Raw genomic sequence first — 19,919 nt, forward strand, 5'->3', positions numbered from 1 at the left:
TTCAGTATGGGTTTATATATTTATATATTTACAGAGAAATCCTGTTTGAATTATGTAAAGATTTTTGCAACACTAGAAGACCGCAGCTATGTGACACCCTGCACATCTGTCAGTTAAAGACTACTTCTAAAAATCTAATAAACTTCACTATAGCTTACTGTAATGAACAGGCGTCACTACAACAAAAGAAGCTACAAAGTAATTAGGAGCCTAAGTACAGAGGTTTTTAAAAAAATCCGAAGAGTAATTTTTTTGGCATAAATCATTGTTTTTCATAACAGCACAGGTAGTTCTAACTAGAAATTTTTATAATTATTTCTGTGAATTAGGACTGTATGAAGAGTTTGATACTTCTGACAACATTAAATTGAAGTTCATAGTAAGCAGAATATATTTGAATTGGTTTACTTTTTAAGTAGACAGTAAAGTCTAAAATAGGCTACCACCTATCATAGCAAAAATGTTACAAAGTGTGTTGGTGTTACATCTGCAAAACTCAGTCTATATTCTTACAGAATATAAGGATGACAGTTCAAAGATATTTTAACATGGTTGCCTTAACTCAACATAATATGGAGTCACTTTGCTTGACTAATATACATGTGTCAAACAATCTAGACAAAAATGTTGAAAAATAATTTTTATTCCTTCTGTACTGAAGTGATGGTACTACACAAGTTCCCAGTTCGGCGAAAACAGCTTTTGGTAGCTAATTTTTAACTGGTCCATTAAGTTGTTCTGCAAGTAATGTAGTTTTAAAAGACCATAAAAACAGATTCAAGTCCAACTATGTGTTTTAATATGCTTATTAACAAAGACAACACGTCCATCTGTGTATTCCATGAATTTTGCTGTGTAAGCAAGTTAATTGCAACCATCATCTGAATTGCATGCATCAGTTCCCCAACTGTACATGTTTTTCATAATTTAAAAAACCCACTTTATAATTTAAAATATTATATATCATGTTAATAGTGTTCAGCTTTTCCTTCAACTAGAATGAAGCAACATTATTAGTTGACTTAGAATTTTAGCTTGGTTCTGTGAAAAGATAATTGTAAAAATATATCCCCAACTTCAAAATGTACTGTACAGACCTAGAAAAACTTTAAGGGCTGTGATACCTTTGAATTTCTTAATGTATTTAGAAAGGACAGCAAGCCAAAAGTGAAGTATCATATAGTACAAACATTTAGACATCCAGGACATACTGCATAATATGTATACAGAGTGAATGCTTTGGAAGCATATACAGAGATCTGCAGTTTTGATTACTTAAGTTAAACTTGATCACGTAGGCGGGCCAGTCTCTGTGACAGCTCATCCTGCAGAATGTCAGAATAAAAAGTTATATTCATTACTATGTATTAGTTTAAAAAAAAGATAAATGAAAAGACTTGTACTATCCAAGGTCACACCACAAACACAACAGTAAATAAGACACAAGCAAGAGCCAGATAAGAATTTGCATTTCTAGGAGACAAGTGTTAATTGACTCCACTGTAACTGAGTCATTCGGGTGCATCCTCAAATGAACCAAGCTCAAACTCAGCACGGATAAGAAATTGAAGTAGAATGGTGGCTCTATACCACCTCTATACCTCTGCTATTCGCAGAACCAGCCAATGGCCAAATCAGACGTTAGTGCAAGCTGGAACGGTCCTCTAGCATACTTTGGCTAAAATGATTCCCTAAAGGATCATTCACCAATGCAAGATCACTGAAGCACATTACTCTAAAAGCTAAGCCCCTCACATCTTCCTCTGCCAGAGCAGGGGGTGTTAACAGCTATGCCAGTTTTACCTTTGCTGAGGATCTGCCCAGGGCCAGAGGAATTCTGAGCTGCTCATTCAGAGCTAGTTTAAGGCCCCTTTGCACTGCTTCAGAAGCGTAGGGGACCTTAGCAAGAGAAGAGGACCTGACCCAGTATATACATTGGATGGTCCAGTTAGTGAACAGAGGAAAAGTTAAAGTATGTGCACAACTGGTAGACTCATTAAAACACAAACACACACCCCTTATGCCTGCAAGCAAACCTTGTTTTACTTACACACTGCATTTATTTTGATAAAAATAAAACTAATTTATTATATGGCCCTAGAAGTTTGCAAATAAATTTCCATTTGAAATATCACATACAACAGTAACCCTTCTACATAAATGTGATAAATGATCTATTAGAAAAACTACAAAGCAATATTTACCTGCTCTGCTGAAGCAACACTTGTGCCAACAGAACCTGTTTGCCCCTGGGGTAGTTCCATGTTCAGATCAAGGCTACAATTAAAAACAGAAGACAAATATATATCACAAAAATAAATATAGCGACAGATCACAACAGGGTGTACAATAGTTGAAAAATGGTGTTCTATATAGCGTGCGGCCATCAGTGTCTCAAGCACACCCTGATACTTTGTACTCCAATTAATTAGCCAAGCTTGATCAGGAAAGTGGGGTGATCACCAAGCAAAGAGTTTGTCTAACAGTAATAGTTGCTGGGATAATTAGCAACATTTCTGTTTACTGGGGATGCTTTTGGATAGTACCAATGGGTTAAGCAGGGCTCAGACTGGTGATAAAGTATCAAATTCTACATCACAGTTTTAATACAAAGTCTGTCAAATAAAGGCAACCCAGCAGCAGTAGTAGTATGGTGCACTAATTCTCCATCCCTCCCTTATCCCCAGCAAAGCCCAGTCCAGCAGCAGGGACATTGTTTTCGTGCCCATGGGGCAGTGCATTTATGGCAACAAAGCAGTAACACCAGCTCCCGTCTTACAAAGAAGACATGAAAGGGGTGTAATGGGAACATAGGGCAAAGGACTGGAAGGGACCTCCTGGGTCATCAAGTCCAGGCCCTGCTATCACTGGCAATTTTCTCAACTCAAATTAAACACATTTAGATTAGATAGATAAGCAGAGTTCACTGATCGTCTGATTGCACTACCCTGGGCTCAATCATTTTTTAGTATTAAGCCAGATGTCCCTCACTGCCTTTTTAAAGGCTGAGAGCACAATGGTATTAAACATCTGTACTTTAAAATTTTATGTAGCCTTGCCCTCACTCATTTCTATTGTAAGATCACTATAAAGAAATGGATCATGCTGAGATAGTTAAACCTATTCATAAATAGATGAAGTGCACCCTAAATAGGTTTAATTATCTCAGCGTGGTCCATTTCTGTAAAGTGCTTTTATGACAGAAATGAGCTGTTCTAGTTTTAGACTTTAGCATAAATAATCAAGCCAAAACTATGTGGTGGTTTATAACTTTTATGCATTTTCACTCATGAAGATTTGAGCCATGATATCCGGAGGTGGAAGCTCAGCATATAGACAACCACTGGATTATTTAGCTCCACAAGACTAGCACATTTAAAGTGAGGGAAATCTGATGTTAATTTAATTAAAATCAAGTACAAGAGCCAGATGCCACTTCCCTTAAGGTACACAATTACTACTACTCTTCAAGTATCAGAGGGGTAGCCGTGTTAGTCTGAATCTGTAAAAAGCAACAGAGGGTCCTGTGGCACCTTTAAGACTAACAGAAGTATTGGAGCATAAGCTTTCGTGGGTGAATGCCCACTTGCGTCTGATGAAGTGGGCATTCACCCACAAAAGCTTATGCTCCAATACTTCTGTTAGTCTTAAAGGTGCCACAGGACCCTCTGTTGCTTACTACTCTTCAATAATTTTTATATTATACTCACCCTGCTTCATCTGCCATTTCCTGTAGAAGCGTATCCACTTGGTTCTAGAACAGGAAATCAAAACTGAATCAGTTTCTGTTATTGTATTTAATACAAGATTAACCGCATGATTTGTAAAAAGCAAAAATTCTACTGTCTTAATAAAACTGATTTAGAAAGGAACTTCTGTGGATTTTGAACATTTACAGTCTTCACCACCAGAGGGAGCTACAGGAATTCAGAATACAAGGAGCACATCTCATACTATGGCTGCCATGCAAATCAGTTCTCCAAATTCAATTACTGATCTGTAATATTTCCAAATATGATTAAGTCTAATCTTGTCTGTACAAATCACATCTACTTGAATATCACAACTACAGAAATGTTACTATAGTTATCACTATTGTGTGTCCTTTATCAGGACACAGGAAGCATCTTCCCCCTCAGCAGACTTCTTTATATAATCCTTAAAATAAAAATGTTTACACTCTTTTGGAATTATGTTTTTTTAATTGTGATATAGCTGATGTTGGTATGTTTTTTGACTAAAAATGTTTACTAAAAGTTAGTCAAAAGTTTCATAAATTTCAACAGAAAGGCAGAAAGTTTTATGCTATACCACCACTCAAACACATTAGTTGTAAGAGGGGAGTTTAAGACAGTATACACAATATGTACATTTTTTTATCAGAGCATTTAGCAGCTCAAACTATTCTTTTGGTCACAAGGTAGCATGTAAATATTTCTCATGTTAAACTGAGAATGCTCCAATTCCTGTTATAGCTTTCAAAAGACAGAAGGTATAGAAGAGAAAATGACAATATTTGTGTACACTTGAGTAACATGGTATTTTATTTGCTGCAATATCAGTTATTCTTACTTGTGGTGTTGTTAACGTAGTAGTATTACTCATTGTGTCTTCCATCTGTGCCGTCTGAACATCTAGTGTTTCAAACTGGTGCTCAAATTTGTCCATTAAGGCAGATATCTGCAGATAAACAAATACTGTCATAGCAAAAGTATAAAACTGAATTTATATCCCTGAATTCCAAATAATTAAATGTAGGTCTACCTTTTCCAGGTTCATGCTCTTCAATGTAGCATCCATAGATTTAACTACTCCTGCCATTGACTTTGTTACCTAAAAAAGATAAAGTAAAAAAGATATAAACCTATTACAAAAATCACATAATAAACAATCTTTAGTTTGGTTAACCCCTTCTGTTTCGAAGTAAACTTGTCTGTTCTTATCCAAAGAACTTTTAGAATTCTGTAATAGTTGTGTCACACAGCTGTTTTCAGGTCTATCAGCTTTTTACTATAAACCCTGCTTTTCAGAAGTTTACAGTTTAGCTGTAAAAAAAAACATGCTCTGAGCTGAATCTCTAGAAATAAAGACATTTCAGAAATAACAGAAAGAACTGAAATCTATATAGCATTTTTTGAGTTATGATTGTAGTGATAACTGAGGCCTAGTAAGCCTACCCCAGTTGTGAGTAACTGTGAGAAAGTGGATAAAAATTCAGAACATGTCACAACAGCCTATAACAAATGAATTTTGAGGGTAAAATATGTAAAAGGGAGACCAACAGACTGAATTAGTCTCAACAAAAAGGCCTACTAATATAACTCAAGATCTGTGTTAAATTCATACTTGGTAAACATGAAACCAAAAGACCAATGTTGTTGTGTTGGAAATTAGGTCTAATTGGTGAACCAAAATAAAGGATAGGCCAGGGATCAGCAACCTTTGGCAACCTTTTGCACATCCATTGGCCTGTGCCCGCTTCCCACAGCACCCATTGGCCTGGAGCGGCGAACTGCGGCCAGTGGGAGCTGCGATCGGTCGAACCTGTGGATGCGGCAGTTAAACAAACCGGTGCGGCCCGCCAGGGGGTTTACCCTGGCGGGTCGCGTGCCAAAGGCTATTCCATCCACTGATTCCTTTTGGTGTCCTCAAAGAGAGACCTGGGAACACGAGGGATGTAGAAGGAGAGGGACCCAGATGACACTGCCACCTCCACTGTCTCCAGCTAATTTCCAAATGCCACCCGGGATGTGAGACTGTCATCCCTTACCTCCTCACTCCTGTCTCCTTTTCCTTCTCTACCTTATTTCTTCTCTTTCCTAGCCTCCTTTTTCCTTCTGACTAATAAGATTCTGGTTTAGCAGGCCAAGACTGCACATTTCACTGCTGTAAGTCTGCGATCAGAAAGAATCAGCTAAACATGATGCCCTAAACAGCCTACTGCTGGTACAAGTTTGCCAGGTCTTGAAAAGACCTTTGGCCATGCATGTTTTTCCAGCAATGAGGATGCAAGCAAAAGTCAACACCAGAGACAGAAGCTGCAGTTTCTGTCTTTAATGTTTTGTTTTCCCTGTGTGTTTGTCTTGTTGTGTCCTAAAGGAAGCAGGATCAGACCAACAGAAGCAACAGCTCCAGGACCCTCTCAACTACGGGTATGTCTACACTACCCATGTTACAGCGGTGCCGCTGTGGCGCCATGAGGTGGACAGTATAGACACACTATCGCCAGGGGAGAGCTCTTACAATGATAAAAAAAACCTACCCCGAACGAGTGGTGGTAGCTTTATCGCTGGGAGCTATGTTATAAGGCTTTATTGCCAGGAGCTATGTTTTTTCACACCCCTGAATGACAAAAGTTTTAGCGCTAATGTGGCAGTGTAGACACAGCCTAAGTTCTCTTTTCCCTAAAAAGGAGAGTTATTTCCATCTTTAAATATCATCTAAAAGACTATCCAACAAAGGGGGATTTTCCTTTCAAAAACTCTCTCCAGCCACAGGGAAAGGAAACAAGGCACGTTAAAATAAAAACCTTACTTAATACTTTACATTTCAAATGCTTCAACTGATTTTCCTACTTTTCTGTATCTTTTAAATAGTTTTCTTTTTTTTTTTTTTTTAATGTAATGGTGGGTCTCCCATGGTATTAAGCAGGCTGAGGTCTCTATACACCAAACTCTGTTTAACATTGTTTAATGTTGGACAGTTAAAGTCATGTTAACTCCTTTAAATCTTTGAACCCATATAGTTTATCTAAACTATTAGAACAGGATGCAATAAAAACAAGACCACCACAAACAAGCCCAGGAATCTTTAAAAAACTAATTTTTAAAAAGCTTTTCAGGCCTTTGATCTGCAATAATAATCTCATGTTCCTTTTCTTCCAAAAGATAACTGTTACGTACTTCAAATATACAAGAATTATTTCATCTGCCATTGAAGTGTAGCCACATCTGGAGTATTTAACAGTGAAAAGGAACATCGCAGAACAGTAAGAAAAAAACAAAAACAGCATATGACTGAAACTGCACAGGGAATTTAGGTTACATGGTATGTTTACCTTAGGTATTTCTAAGCCACTTATTTCCAACAGTATAAACCAGGAATAACATCACTACTTCATACCATAGCATCTTTACTGACCATAGATGCTCAGGATCTCCATTTTATTTCTCATCTTAAAGATTTTGTAGCATCATTGTAGGACACGGATTCAGTATGGAGAGGTAAGAAATCCATTTAATTAATTTCCTACAGTACATACAATTTCCTTGGATCTCCCAGCCAAATGCTATCTAATAAGATCGTAAACTAAAGTAACAGCACTGCAGAAATATCCTTGACAGTCTATTTTAAAAATGCAGTCACTAGACAGGTCATTTTGAGCTGGGACCATAAAGGGTAAGTGTTCTAGTGTCTAAAAGATTCTAAACTATTGTTACATATCTATTTTGCATATTCCGTAGCAGGGGTGGGCAAACTTTTTGGCCCGAGGGCCATACCTGGGTGGGGAAATTGCATGCAGGGCCATGAATGTAGGGCTGGGGCAGTGGGTTGGGGTGCGGAAGGGGGGGGCAGTGTGCAGAAAGGGCTCAGGGCAAAGGGTTTGGGTTCAGGAGGGGTGCAGAGTGTGGTGGGGGCTCTAGGTAAGGGGGTTGGGGTGCAGCAGGGGGCTCAAAGCAGGGGTTCGACAGGAAATGCTGGGTGTGGGAGGGGGTGCGACGTGCATGAAACGGCTCAAGGCAAGGGGTTGGGGTGCAGGAGGGTGCTCAGGGCAAGGGGTTGGGGAGCGGGGTGCAGGAGGGGCGGCTCCGGGCTGGCAGCGGCACGCAGCAGGGCTAAGGCTCCCTGCCTGCCCTGGCCCCGTTCCACTCCAGGAAGTGGCCGGCTCTATGTCCCTCCAGCCCCTGGAGGAGAGGGGAGGCAGAGGGCTCCGCGCGCTGCCCTCGCCTGTGGGTACATCCCCCGGAGCTCCCATTGGCCGCAGTTCCCTGTTCCCGGCCAATGGGAGCTGCGATGGGGGACGGTGGGGGGGCGGCGGTGCCTTCAGGCAAGGGCAGCACACGGAGCCCTCTGCCCCCTTCCTCCCCCAGGGGCTGCAGGGACATGGTGCCGGCCGCTTCCCGGAGCAGAGCGGGGCCCATGGTGCCACAGGGGTGGCAATCCCGCAGGCTGGATCCAAAGCCCTGACGGGCCGGATCCGGCCCATAGTTTGCCCACCCCTGCTATAGTAGATCAAAACAGAAATACTTTCTATGCGCCTTTTTGGAAACCCACAAGAAATCAATTTATTAAGTGCATCTACTTGTAAAATGGAAGGGCCAGTTATCTTTAAAAAATTGTGACACAAGACATTGATTTAAATTAAGACGCACTGGTTAGCTAACAAGATACATTTGTTTCCTGTAAGTACTAGGAGAAACATGCAACAATGGCATCAACAACATATGAAAGATGGTGGCATTAACCCAACTAATTAATTCATAACTCTCACAAGCCAATGCTTCACACACAACTTAGTTTACTGTGGGCCACAATTGAAGACTGCCAAGCCATCCCAGTAAGCTTACTAATTCACTGTTTTAGGGATAGAATTAAGACAGTTTAAAAGAGAATCAGGGGCCTTATCTTTCTGTAGAGTTTATATATGGAAGTATGAAAACATGCTTACCTTGCCCATTGTTACTGCAGTTTGAACTCTTGCGGCTACTGCATCTACCCTGGCACTCATGCGCAAGAAATTGATTGCTTGATTCTTCTGTCGGATTGCATTTTCTGCATGTATTCTTGCAACTTCAGTATTACCCTTCTGGATTGCCTGTTTAAATAAAAGCAAACTATTGTTAACCCTTCTTAGCAGTAATTACCCAGCAGCGGTAAGCCCTTCAAAAAACCTATACTTGCAAAACAAGTGAACTCTAGGTCCAGTTGAACTCCCATTGAAGTCAATGAAAAGATTGTAATTGACTTGGATGTGAACTAGATGGCATCTTCTATGCACAAGGAAGTATGCCTGAAACTTTAAGCTACTTCCATGAGCCTCAATATCAGTAAATCTACAGATGTATTATGGAGTATCATTCTGGATTTATATGCTCACAAATATCTAACCTTCAAAACACATTAAGCACCCGGTTTTTCATCAAAATTCATACTTCTAGTACTACTAAAACAAATCACTTAAGATGAATACGTATACCTCACTACAGTATCTTTCTGTTTATGAAATCAGAACAAAAAGTATCCCTCCCTCACTGTGTATATAGTGGATGCCGCTTAACAGCAATCCATATATTAACAATTTTTGTTTAACAGCAACATTTTGCCAGGAACCAACCCCATCCCATTGATTTTAAGGTTAACGGGATTTGGATACTGGCAACAGACAGGCCATTTGCTAACAACTTTATTTTTTTGGAAGAAAGACCCTGGCTGCAGGCAGGTTTATGGGGCCCACACTGAAGGTAAAGGGCTGCAGCACCCACATCCACATGCAATGGGATCTCCTGTCATTGTGGGCTGAGAGGGGATGCTGCAGGCAGGGGAGCAGCAGATGCTGGGCTTTTCATGGTGCTGAGGTCCCCTAGAGTGGCATGGTACCTCCCCCTGCATGCTCTGATTGCACCCTGCTCTCGGCACATCCCAGAGCTTCCTTCCCCGGGCTGTAGCCCCAAAGGCAGGTTTTCAGGGCTGCAGCCACAGAAGGAAGCTCTGGGAATGTTGAGCACAAGCTACAGGCAGGCTTGTGAAGCTGCAGGCAAAGGTTGCTTGCCCCATTGCTTCCTTCCCTAGCTGCAGCCCCACAAACATGCCTTTCGCTTATTGGCTACTCTTGGATAACAATAAGTTGCTAAAAAGCAGAACCCACTGTATATGAAGTGCTTTAGATATTCAAAGCAATGCAAACACACTAATCCTGTCATTATAACCCAACATTACTAGGGTTACCATATTTTGTGCCTCCTAATGGAGGACACTCCCGGGGGGGCCGGCCCCGCCCCCAGCCCCGCCCACGCCCCCGCCCCAACTCCGCCCCCTCCCAAAGTCTCCGCCCCCTCCCCTGCTTGAAGCCTGAAGCAGGTAAGGTAAGGTAAGGTAAGGGGCGGGGGAGGGAGAAGGAGGCGCGGCGCGGCCCAGGCTGGCCCCCAGCGGCTCCAGCCTGGGTCGGCTCGGGCCCTGGCCGACCACCCCCGGCGCACCCCCCGGCTCCCAGCCCCGCGGCCCGGCTCCCGGCTCCCCGACCCCGGCCCGGCTCCCGGCTCCCAGCCCCGCGGCCCGGCTCCCGGCTCCCCGCCCCGCGGCCCGGCTCCCGGCCCCGCGGCCCGGCTCCCGGCTCCCGGCCCCGCGGCCCGGCTCCCCGCTCCCAGCCCCGCGGCCCGGCTCCCCGACCCCGGCCCGGCTCCCGGCTCCCAGCCCCGCGGGCCCGGCTCCCCGACCCCGGCCCGGCTCCCGGCTCCCAGCCCCGCGGGCCCGGCTCCCCGACCCCGGCCCGGCTCCCGGCTCCCAGCCCCGCGGGCCCGGCTCCCGGCTCCCAGCCCCGCGAGCCCGGCCCCGTGGGCCCGGACCGGCCCGGCACTGCGACCCTGGCCCGGCCTGGCCCCCGGCCCGGCTCCCGGCCGGGCACCATGCCCCCGGCCCCGCACAAAGAGGCCCCGGCCGAGCCTCCCGATTTTCCCGGACATGCCCGGCTTTGGGGGATTTCCCCCCGGACGGGGATTTGAGCCCCCAAAAGCCGGACATGTCCGGGAAAATCCGGACGTATGGTAACCCTAAACATTACAGGTTAACCTTAACACTCTTCTTTTAGTTCTCTCTGCTGCAGAGAAATGCAAAGGCAGAGCTGGAAGTCAAGTTACTGGCTCCCATAATCCATGTTACCAGTGTCCAACAGGGAAATGAAAGTCTCTGCTTGGAGATGAAAAAAGTCTCCCAATAACAACAACAAAAAAGCCAGTCCAACAGCAATGAAATAGGAAGCTGGACTCTATTCCTTATGATTCTCATAGATCAACAGAACTGACAATTAAATTCAAACTGAAAGATCAAATTCTGCCCTCAGTTATATCCATATAATCTGCACTTGAAGAGGCAGAATTTAGTAAGCAAGATCTAGTACTAATGAGTCAGAGACTTTAGGAAACACTAAAATACCTTCCTCTTTGAAAAGGCCTTTCCATCATGTTCAGAGTCAACACTGACATCCCTTTCTACCTAAAAAAACCCACCTAACAAAAAAAAATTTAAACCTCTCAGAAAAATCAACCTAAACAAGGTAAATAATTTAAAATGAAAATTAAAAACCTCCACTCAAAACAAAGTTTTTTATCTCAAATTGGAAGAAGTGCCAAAGACTCCAAGAAGTCCATTTGGGACTTCTCTATTGATTTTACATGGAAGATGCTCTACGATGATGTGCAATGATAGAACACCTTAAGCTAGCTACACCAGAAAAGAACTCAGTTTAAATTTCAGATCCCAAGTGAGTTTGCAAGACTAGTATTTAGTACAGTACTGAGAAAATCCGATACACAAACGCACACAATTATAGTACAAAACACACTTTCAGATGATTAAGTGAAATTTATCTTTAACATGTCACAATACAGTTTCTTTGTATTGTCACTGGACTGAAAACAAGAAAAAAATAAATCTCAACTTCAAAAAATAATGAATTAATGTAGTTCGTCATTCTAGACTACATTTTAAAGAGGAGTTAGAAATGGGAAAAAAAATGGGTTTGTGTCCTTTTTTGCTTCTTTACAATATAAGAAGTCCTGAAAGGTTTTCCTGCACTTATTTCTTTCATTTGAAATTCAGCTTGTCTCACTTGAATTTTATGGACTAGAAAATTAATGGAATTATGATACAAGACCAGAGACTAAAAGCAGAGCAACTAAGCTTTGAGTTTTTAGCCATTTAAAGCTTTCCTCAAGACCTATTTAACGCCAATGTTTAACATGCACTTGGGAGAAGAAAGGTTTTATTGAAAAGTCAACACTCCTAGCACTTCAAATAGGGACTGTGGGACCTCTCAGTCCACATAAGATGCTCAAAAAGATCTCCAGGAGTTGATATTCCTTTTATTGAAAAGGTTAAAACAAGTAGAAAAACTTCAGGCTAGCTTTAAGCAGCAAAAAGGACATGAACCCTATTTTAAAAATCTTCTTCGCAGGTCACATTTAATAGTATGATAAACATTAAGATAATTTTTTCCTTGACAGTGTTTCTCTAAATTAACTGCACTACAAGAACACAGCATACATATTCTGAAGAAAAAGTTATGAAACATTCCATTTCAGTGTTAACTAATATGTACAATATTTTAAAAATATAAAAAAATACTACAGTACAATCTTAAATTAATGTAGGTTAGATTGACTTACAGCCACCACAGTAATTACTTACAGCCAACAGCCAATGTAAGGAATGCAGTGTCTACAGACACCGTGTCACTAACTAAACTGACATAAGCCTCTTGTGGAGGTGGAGTTATTATGTCAGTGTAGTAGGGCACGTCTACACTATCAGCGGGCAGTGATCGATCCAGCGGGGGTCGATTTATCGCGTCTCACATAGATGCAATAAATCGACCGCTGAGCGCTCTCCCGTTGACTCCGGTACTCCACCAGAACGAAGAGCACAAGCAGAGTCAACGGCAGCATCAGCTGTCTACTTACAGCAGTGAAAACACTACGGTAAGTAGATCTAAGTACATCGACTTTAGCTACGCTATTCACGTAGCTGAAGTTGTGTATTTTTGATCGACCCTGGACGGTAGTGTAGACAAGCCTTTACATTGGTAGCAGTAAAGCTGTAGGGTAGACGCTGACATAATTAGGTTGACATAAGCTGCCTTATGTCAACCTAACTGTGTAGTGTAGACCAGGCCACAGTCTGTGTGTAACAAATATGTTACAGCCAATAGGACATATGTTGCCAATCTACATACACTTCCTGTTTTATTACAATGCACACCAGGAGAAACATTACAAAATACAAGTTAAGGACCTGACTAGCACAAAATAGAAAAATTAAGTATATACACATAACCTAGTTTCATTACTTACCTTCTTAATTTTAGTCTTTTCAACCTTTTCTTCTTTATCACATTTTTTTGCATTCCTGCTGAGCTCTTTGGCAGCAAACTTCAAGTTAAACAGGTGTTCTGCAATGCATATTAAGGATCTACAAAATACTAGCAATACTTAAAATATGAACATGTCGCTTTCCGTTGGATTTAGTAGCCCACTACATGCATACTCTATTTCTTTCTGCAAATTTTAATATTGATAGGTCAGCCACTTTAATTTGCATGAAACTGAAATTGAGCAAACAAAGATGCGGTTTTTTGTTCTTTTTAATTTTACATAGCCCATGTTTTTTTGTCATCGTAGCTTAAAACCATAGTTTGGACACTTTTTTAAAAAACAAGTTCACAACCAAAATTAGCTTACTTTGATGAAAGACCCAATTCAAGTAGTTAAAAGAAATAAAAAATGCTGGTCTTTAGAACATGTGCACATACAGGTAGAGTGATTTTGAAGTCCTGGGAATCTGGAGAGAATGATAGTTCTATCATGGACTTCAAAGGGAGCAGAGTCATCGCAATGCTAAGCACTTCTGAAGATTCCACCCCTAGCACTCACACAGCATCTATATAGTTTTAACTTTAAAACCCTACTAAGATGCTACCTCCTGCTCCAAGGAATGCTATGGTGCCACAAACCCACACAGAAAAATCAAAAGAGTTCAGCTTAAAATTATGGCAAATTTGAGATGAAAAACAAAGCTACGGTGACATTCTTTTTCAGCTCACCCATCTCCCTATCAGATAGGGAGAAAAATGAGAAATCTTACCCACCATGTGTGCTATAACACCTGGCCATGACAAGGTGAGGCTTTACAACATCCTTCAGTTATAAATTCTTTACTCTTACTAGATGACAATGGATCATTTTGTCACACGTGCTGTTTAATGGAATAGCATTGCCCTTAAGTACCCTACTAACCAAATATCAAAAATTCACCACATGTAAATAACAAATTGTTCTCTGTCATAAATAAATGTTTATATAAGTCCCTGGAAGGATGAATATTTTCCTTTTAGGAGGCAAAGAATTATTTTGCTGAAATAATGTGTGTATTATTTCTATATAATTCTTCACCCTAACATCCACTCATCAGTTGGCACACTGACCACGAGTGAACAATCTTTTCTTTGTTAATAAGAAATGTTAACTGAACTAAACATTAATGCAATGATAATCTTCTGCAGAATTGCAGGATTTTTTCCCCTAAAAAAATCACACACTCTAGTCTCTGGCTTGTGCATCAAAGTTGCATAGCTGACCCTGGCTTGAAGGTGAATATGAAGAAAACATTTAACAACCGACTTCATCATGATGCCTCATTTTTGTAACAGAGAGGTATATAAGTTTGGTGTGCAAGGCCATATAGTGTCACTGTACCATCGCACATTTAAAGTTTGAACATTCTGGGAATATTGATTAAATCATAAATCCAATTAAAGGTGAGCTGCAAAGGAAAAAGATAGCTGTACTTTTTTGTTTGTTTCTAATGTGTAAAAAAGGCCTGAAAAATTTCTCCACCAAAAAAAGCATTCTGTTTGTTTTTACACTAGCATTTTAGGTCCTGACCAGGCTGGAAAACAGACACCACAAGAGAATGAAAATAGTGGGAACAAAAAGAGAAGGGAGATTTAATCAGGCCAATGTAACGTAAGTTAGACTGCTTTGGCCTAGGGACTGATAATAGGCTATGAAGTATTTCAGCTACAGGTTGCCAACTGCAATCCAGCTCAGGTCAATGATCAGAATGACCATGTAAAGTATGACATCACTTCCTTAAATCAATGGCTTTGAGTCATTGTGACACACACCAGGATTTTATTTTTAAACTTCCTCAATTACTCACAATGTTTCTACGTTAGATAGCACAATACATCATCTGTTGCCTCACAGATCTTTCATGCCATGGCACACTTGCTCCAACCTTTAAATGTACCTGTCTCAATATAGGATAACTCAGATGAAACCAAACTTCTTCTTATATTCACCATAATTTATTTAGAAACCTGTTCAAACATTTCACCTTATTGCCATCCTTAGAACTACTGACAAGGATACTGCTGAGCCAAACGTATAGAAAAAAAGCATTAAAGGTAAGATCATTTTATATACCAGGGAAAAGTTTATTCTATTTTTGTTTATAAAGGACGTTAAGTATGATTTCTTATCATTACCAGAAAAAAATTCCTGGCTCCTGCTATGGCCTCAAAGCCAGATGATCCATCCAGCTAACAATTTCTATTGTGTGGGGAAAACCCCAATTGACCTAAAGCTAGAGTAAGTGGCTCAATGTCACCCCGTCAGAGACTCTGGCACAGGGGCAAGACCAGAGTGCTATGGCATTTCAGCTATTCCTGGCTGGTAGAACAGCCCTTTGGAGCTGCTGGCAGTCAGGTGCAAGTTTGCACCAGGGACTGAACTGGCATCCCCCAGCCCAACCAGGATTGGGGGAATGAAAGCGTGATGTAAAGCCACCTTTGCTGCTCTCCCTGTCCCTCCACTAAGATACTAAGATCCAAGTGGATATTGATCAGACCCATTACATAAAACAAGTCAGACTTGAAATGGAAAGGGAGTCTGAAGAGTGGCAAGATCGAATGGAAGAGACACTTTAGATATAAGAAATCTCTCACTACAAACACATTATAAAACATGAAGATAAAATATATTCTTGTAAACAAAATAACTTTCACTCTCTTCATATCCCACTGCTGTAGGGTGGGGAGGGGAGGGGAGGGGAGGGGAGAACATATACTGCTAGAAAAAAAAAGTTTTCTATTAGCCCTGTAGCAGTAACTTGATGTTACCCCCATCTGGGACGCTAAATTTTGGCAAAGACACTTGTGTCATTCATGAATACAGGAAAAATTCCAAGGAATTTCACATTCCTTTGGCAAAAGAAGTCCTTCCTTCTCCCATCTAGCAAGTTTATTTTCCTTGCAAAAATGGAATTATTCACTTATTTCCACCTATAATCTGTATTAGGGCTGTCAATTAATCACAGTTAACTCACGCGATTCACTCAAAAAAATTAATTGTGATTAAAAAAATTAATTGTAGTTTTAATCATAAACAATAGAATACCAGTTGAAATGTATTAAATATTTTTGGATGTTCTACATTTTCAGATACATTGATTTCAATTACACCACAGAATACAAAGTGTACACTGCTCCCTTTATATTATTTTTATTACAAATATTTGCACTGTAAAAATGATAAACAAAAGAAACAGTTTTTCAATTCACCTCATATAAGTACTATAGTGCAATCTCTTTATCATGAAAGTGCAACTTACAAATGTAGATTTCTCTTTTTTGTTACATAACTATGCTCAAAAACAAAACAATGCAAAATTTCAGAGCCTACAAGTCCACTCAGTCCTACTTCTCCTTCAGCCAATCTCTAAGACAAACAAGTTTGTTTACATTTATGGGAGATAATGCTGCTCACTTCTTGTTTATAATGGCACCAGAAAATGAGAACAGGCATTTGCATGGGATTTTTGTAGCCAGCACTGCAAGGTATTTACATGCCAGATATGCTAAACCAGTAGTTCTCAAACTTTTGTACTGGTGACCCCTTTCACATAGCAAGACTCTGAGTGCGACCCCCCCTTATAAATTAAAAACACTTTTTTATATATTTAACATTATAAATGCTGGAGGCAAAGCGGGGTTTAGGGTGGAGGCTGACAGCTCACGACCTCCCCCCCCCGTAATAACCCCAGAACCCCCTGAGGGGTCACGGCCCCCAGTTTGAGAACCCCTGTGCTAAACATTCATATGCCCCTACATGTTCTGGCCACCATTCCAGAGGACATGCTTCCACGCTGATGACGCTTGTTAAAAAAATGCATTAATTAAATTTGTGATTGAACTCCTTGCGAGAGAATTGTATGTCTCCGGCACTATTTTACCCACATTCTGCCATATATTTCATGTTATAGCAATCTCGGATGATGACTCAGCACATGATGTTCATTTTAAGAACACTTTCACTGCAGATTTGGCAAAACACAAAGAAGATACCAGTGTGAGGTTTCTAAAGATAGCTACAGCACTCAATCCAAGGTTTAAGAACCTGAAGTGCCTTCCAAAATCTGAAAGGGATGAGGTGCGGAGCACGCTTTCAGAAGTCTTAAAAGAGCAACACTCCAATGAGGAAACTACAGAACCTGAATCACAAAAAATAAAGTCAACCTTCTGCTGGTGGCATCTGACCCAGATGATGAACATGAACATCTGTCGGTCGGCACTGCTTTGAATTGTTATTGAGCAGAACCAGTCATCAGCATGCATACGTCCTCTGGAACGGTGGCTGAAGCATGAAGGGACATATGAATCTTTAGTGCATCTGGCAGGTAAATATCTTGCGATGCCAGCTATAACCGTGCCATGAGAACACCTGTTCTCACTTTCAGGTGACATTGTGAACAAGAGGTGGGCAGCATCATCTCCTGCAAATGTAAACAAACTTGTTTGTCTGAGTGATTGGCTGAACAAGAAATAGGACTGAGTAGACCTGTAGGCTCTAAAGTTTTACATTGTTTTATTTTTGAATACAGTTATTTTTATACATAATTCTACATTTGTAAGTTCAACTTTCATGATAAAGAGACTGCACTACAGTACAGTATTAGGTGAACTGAAAAATACTATTTCTTTTTTTTTTTACAGTGCAAATATTGGGTAATAAAAATAATATAAAATGAGCACTGTACTTTGTATTCTGTGTTATAACTGAAATATATTTGAAAATGTAGAAAACATCAAAAATATTTAAATAAATGGTATTCTATTATTGTTTAAACAGTGTGATTAATTTTTTAATCGCATAATTAATCACAATTAATTTTTGTAATCGCTTGACAGCCCAAATTGGTATCCAAGACTAGAACAATACAATTTCTGGTGTGGTACTAATAGAAAATGAGCAGTTTATAATTAAACCATTGCCTTCATCATGTCTTACAATCAAGGAAATTACCAGTTTCTACTATGGATCATTTCAAGGTTCTTCCAGTTTCCCACATAATCAAAGATCAAAACGAAACACTGCACTCTAAGCACTTGCTATGACATCCACCCTGTATCACATGCCTCCAGGAAGCCTTGTGTGGTAAAAGGAGATAGTCTGAGCCCATGTCAAGGCTTGAATGAATATTTTGCTTTCATGCTGAAATAAAACACTGGGCTCTAGGAACCCAGAAATAGTCACAGGGTTCAGGCCGCTCCCTGCAATGCAGCCAGTCCCTCTTCGGGGTGGGAGAAGTTGACAGTCTAGCCAATGGCAGTTCTCAGTGCCAGCCCATCCCCTGTCTGGTGAGGAAAGGGTTTGGTGTGTCTGTCACTCAATAGATCCTTACATTCAACAACAGTGCCAGGGAGGAGTGGGCAGCCCTTACCCCCGAAGGGGTTCTCCCAGGTCTGGGGAGGGGGGGGGCGGGGAAAGGGAGCCCTTCCCCCCCCCATACTCCCAGATATTCCACTCTGTATGCATCCGAAGAAGTGGGCTGTAGTCCACGAAAGCTTATGCTCTAATAAATTTGTTAGTCTCTAAGGTGCCACAAGTACTCCTGTTCTTTTTCCCAGCTCACCGGGGAGGTGGTTCCTACCCCCCCCCAGGGGATTCTCCCAGCTCTGGGGAGGGGTCCTTCCCCCCCCCCGATTCTCCCAGCTCTGGGGGGGGTCCTTCCCCCCGAGGGGATTCTCCCAGCTCTGGGGGGGGTGGGTCCTACCCCCCCCCCGAGGGGATTCTCCCACCTCTGGGGGGGGGGGGTCCTACCCCCCCCCGAGGGGATTCTCCCAGCTCTCGATGGGATGGGCCCTGCCCCCCCTCAGGGGGCTCTCCCAGCTCTCAGAGGGTGGGTGTCTCCAGGGGCGGGGCTGCAGACACTCGGGGGACTCTCCCCGCCACGTCTCGCCCTGCCCGGGCGCGTTGCCCTTCAGCCCAAAGGATACTCTCCATGCTGGACATGGCGGCGGCTCCTCAGGCCCGACCCGGCCGGCGAAGGCGGACGCTCTGGATCGGAACTCAGCGCTACCCGGCTCTCGGGTGTTGTTGGGAGCCGACTTCCGCCTTCCCCGCCCCGAGCTGCGTCTCGCGCAGGGAGGGCGGGGCCTGGCGCTCCCGCGACGGCGCCCGAGCAGTGGGGTGGAGGGAACGTGCGCGCCACCGCGGGGGGAGGAGACGGAGCGGCGATCCCCGGATGAGACTCAGCTGAAGCTGCCGTGCTGGGGTTGGGTGCGCGCGACACCGCACCCCCCTCGCGGTGTGTGGAAATGGGTTCCGGGAGCGCCTCGCTGGTGCGGCTGTCCCCGCCCTGCTCTATCCCGACACCCCCCCACACTACCTGGGCTGTCGCGACACAGACGCTGCCCCCCCCCGCTCTATCCGGACCCCCCCCCACACACACATCCCTAGTGGTCTAGCTGACACACTCGGGTGCCCCTAGGGTGCTGGAACAATTTGTATAATGGGGGTGCTGAGAGCCCTTGAACCAAACTGGAAACCCTGTATGTGATAGAAACCAAGCCAGGAGTGAGGGAGCAACCCCCCCCCCCATTCCAACCCCTGGGTGCCCTCCGTCCTGATACCCTTCCCTTTATAGTTATGACAGGGTGTAACACCCTCCTGTGTACAGTACTATAAAATCCCTCCTGGCCAGAGACGCCAAAATCTTTTTACCTGTAAAGGGTTAAGAAGCTCAGGTAACCTGGCTGCCACCTGACCCAAAGGACCAATAAAGGGACAAGATACTTTCAAATCTTGGTGGGGGCAAGGTTTTTGTTTGTGCTCTTTGTTTTGGGGGTTGTTCGCTCATGGGACTAA

The 19,919-nt window shown here is 42.5% G+C and overlaps 1 protein-coding gene across 1 annotated transcript; it reads right to left on the reverse strand.

Moving 5' to 3' along the window:
- Positions 1 to 776: 776 nt before the first annotated feature.
- Positions 777 to 19,199, reverse strand: CHMP1B (charged multivesicular body protein 1B). Its single transcript, XM_054039806.1, has 8 exons — positions 19,049 to 19,199; positions 13,065 to 13,162; positions 8,669 to 8,815; positions 4,765 to 4,833; positions 4,573 to 4,680; positions 3,711 to 3,754; positions 2,205 to 2,277; positions 777 to 1,325 (listed from the first exon to the last, which is right to left on the reverse strand). Exons 1-8 carry the CDS (start codon positions 19,062 to 19,064, stop codon positions 1,281 to 1,283), a joined length of 600 nt encoding a protein of 199 aa, XP_053895781.1. The 5' UTR covers positions 19,065 to 19,199; the 3' UTR covers positions 777 to 1,280.
- Positions 19,200 to 19,919: the final 720 nt, after the last annotated feature.

The sequence above is a fragment of the Malaclemys terrapin genome, chromosome 9 (assembly GCF_027887155.1).
Source record: "Malaclemys terrapin pileata isolate rMalTer1 chromosome 9, rMalTer1.hap1, whole genome shotgun sequence".
NCBI classification, from domain to species: Eukaryota; Metazoa; Chordata; order Testudines; family Emydidae; genus Malaclemys; species Malaclemys terrapin.

Bases quoted from the DNA above. Each gene is read 5' to 3' on its own strand.
- CHMP1B (XM_054039806.1), bottom strand. The intron at 8,816-13,064 runs GTAAGTAATGAA...TTATTTAAACAG, and splicing joins AAAAGACTAAAATTAAGAAG to GCAATCCAGAAGGGTAATAC. The intron at 2,278-3,710 runs GTGAGTATAATA...TTTTAATTGTAG, and splicing joins GAAATGGCAGATGAAGCAGG to CCTTGATCTGAACATGGAAC.